At 34.3% G+C, this 2,149-nt stretch overlaps 1 protein-coding gene across 2 annotated transcripts in view; it reads left to right on the top strand.

Annotated features, from left to right (window-relative positions):
• Positions 1-48: 48 nt before the first annotated feature.
• Positions 49-2,149, top strand: part of pde9a (phosphodiesterase 9A) — a gene marked incomplete at its 3' end in the record, with an annotated part of 27,623 nt that continues 25,522 nt past the window's right edge. Inside the window, 1 exon segment of one of the 2 annotated variants that reach the window (XM_035676731.1) lies at positions 49-357. In XM_035676731.1, the coding sequence (XP_035532624.1) occupies positions 295-357 (63 nt within the window). 2 annotated transcript variants of the gene reach the window in all.

Genomic DNA, 2,149 nt, shown 5'->3' on the forward strand with positions numbered 1-2,149 from the left:
GTGTGTGTGTGTGAGCGTGTGCGTGTGAGAGCGCGGACCCCGGAGCTCTGAGTGAGGGAGGCGGGGACGCGCGTGGACAGGCTTTATGAGATGCGGTTAGACAGCGCGAGGCGACAGAGCGGAGAGAGACAGTTAACCACCGACAGACAGACAGACAGACAGACAGGCAGGTGGGATGGTGTCTCACCGCTGACTCCACTCTCGGTGTTGTTTTAACGGAGCGGAGCGGCGACACGGAGCCCGCAGCAGGAACCGCACAGCCACGCACCGACGCCGGGGAGAGGAGAGGGCACTATGGGCTCCGCTTCGTCCTCCTACCGGGTCATTTACCTGGACGTGGACGGCAGGATCCAGAAGGTAGGGAGGCTCTGTGGGGACACCGTTAATCAATTCATAATTATTATAATTATAATAATAGTAAAGTCAAACAGTATTCAGTTAATTAATGAAGAGATTAATGTCAACAAATTAATATTACAAAGTGATTTTATGAATTAGAAAAAGTTACAAAATTACTAAAAATGTAAAAACAATATATAAAAATGTAACTGTATTTAAAGTGGCAAGTGGTAAATATAGTAATAATAAATATAAAAAAAATAAAATAATAATTAAATAAATGTTATTTGTCAACATCACAAACATGAAAGTCTTTATTATGAATTAGAAAAACTGCTGAAACGACAAAAAAATAAACTTTATTTACAGTAATTGTAGTAATTTATATGTTTATTATTTATAATTCTGAGTATTTGCATTATTGATATTGAATTATCAATAACAAATACATATCAGTTATTGTATTGGTTGATTTGCATCCGCATTGATTGATTAATTAATTAAATATTGGTAATTGTGGAGTTTAATAATTACTCTTTAGAGATAACAGAGGAGGTAAAACACTTAATAATGCCACAGTCCTTACAGTATATATTATATTATATTATGTTATATTATAAGTGTGGTAGCTTAGCAGGTAAAATTACTTTAAAATATTATGAGATGGCACATTTTAATGCATAAAGAGAAGATAGAATAAGTTAAAATAAGATGAAATAAAATCAAATAAATAAAAACATTTACACAGCAGCTCAAGGAAAAGTGAATAAAAATACAATAAAATACAATAAAAGATAAAATATTTACACTTTATACAACCATCTGATACATTAAAAATGAAGCAACTATTGATGTAAGAAAATACTGAAAAATATCATATTGTGACGATTCGATATTCGATTCTGACAGACGTGATCAATTTCCACCAGATGTCAGATGATCAGTACAAATACTTCAAAAGTCAGAGTTCATGCAGACGTCGGACTGTTCTTTATGTCTCAATAAATCGCAGTAAATTGAACCGTAACCTCGGTATCGTGATAATTATTGTGTCACCAGATTATTGAACAATACACAGACGTATTGATCAGCTGATTGTGATCCATATGATACAGTTATTATATTATTTTATGTCTTTTGTTTTTCTAAAGCAGCTTGAAAAATGAATAATAATCACATTTCTCAACATATGGATACAGCAACAGAACCTCTACTAATAATTATAAATAAATAAATCAGATTTTAACGATGCAAAGACGTGAAATTGTATCCGATGAGTTTCTCCTTTGAGCTTTTATGCTTTTATTTATTTTATAACCTCTAATCTGCAGATAAACAATAAACTAAAGGAGCGTAAAGTCACTAAAACTGTAATACTGAGCGATAGAAACAGAAATGTTACTGAAGAATAGGATTTTATTTCTTTGTTTCTTTTAAAGCAGCGATTATTTACCGATGCACTTAAGGCTTTTCTCCCCTCGTTAATCTGTATGTGTGGATGGAAACAGCCCAGCTTTGTTTGTGGACCAGACTTTATAATGACCCTGGTGATTCTCCGCCCCCCCAACAACCTGAAACCAAGAACGAGGACACCTAGTGGAGCGGAGGGGTCGTCACCGCCCACAGTGTTATTATTTCAGAGCAGGATAACTGGCTTTAAAAACATTAGAGAAATGTGCTGTGGTGATATTTTATTATAATATTGTAAAATTATTACATTATTATAACATTTTATAGATGAAACGTCTCTAAAACATCCTCAGAATGTTACAGCAAAGTGTTCAACGTTTGTTATAATGTAACAACTTTC

Source organism: Morone saxatilis, unplaced genomic scaffold (assembly GCF_004916995.1).
Source record: "Morone saxatilis isolate NCDOM2014 unplaced genomic scaffold, NCSU_SB_2.0 Contig5, whole genome shotgun sequence".
In the NCBI taxonomy this organism is placed as follows: domain Eukaryota; kingdom Metazoa; phylum Chordata; class Actinopteri; family Moronidae; genus Morone; species Morone saxatilis.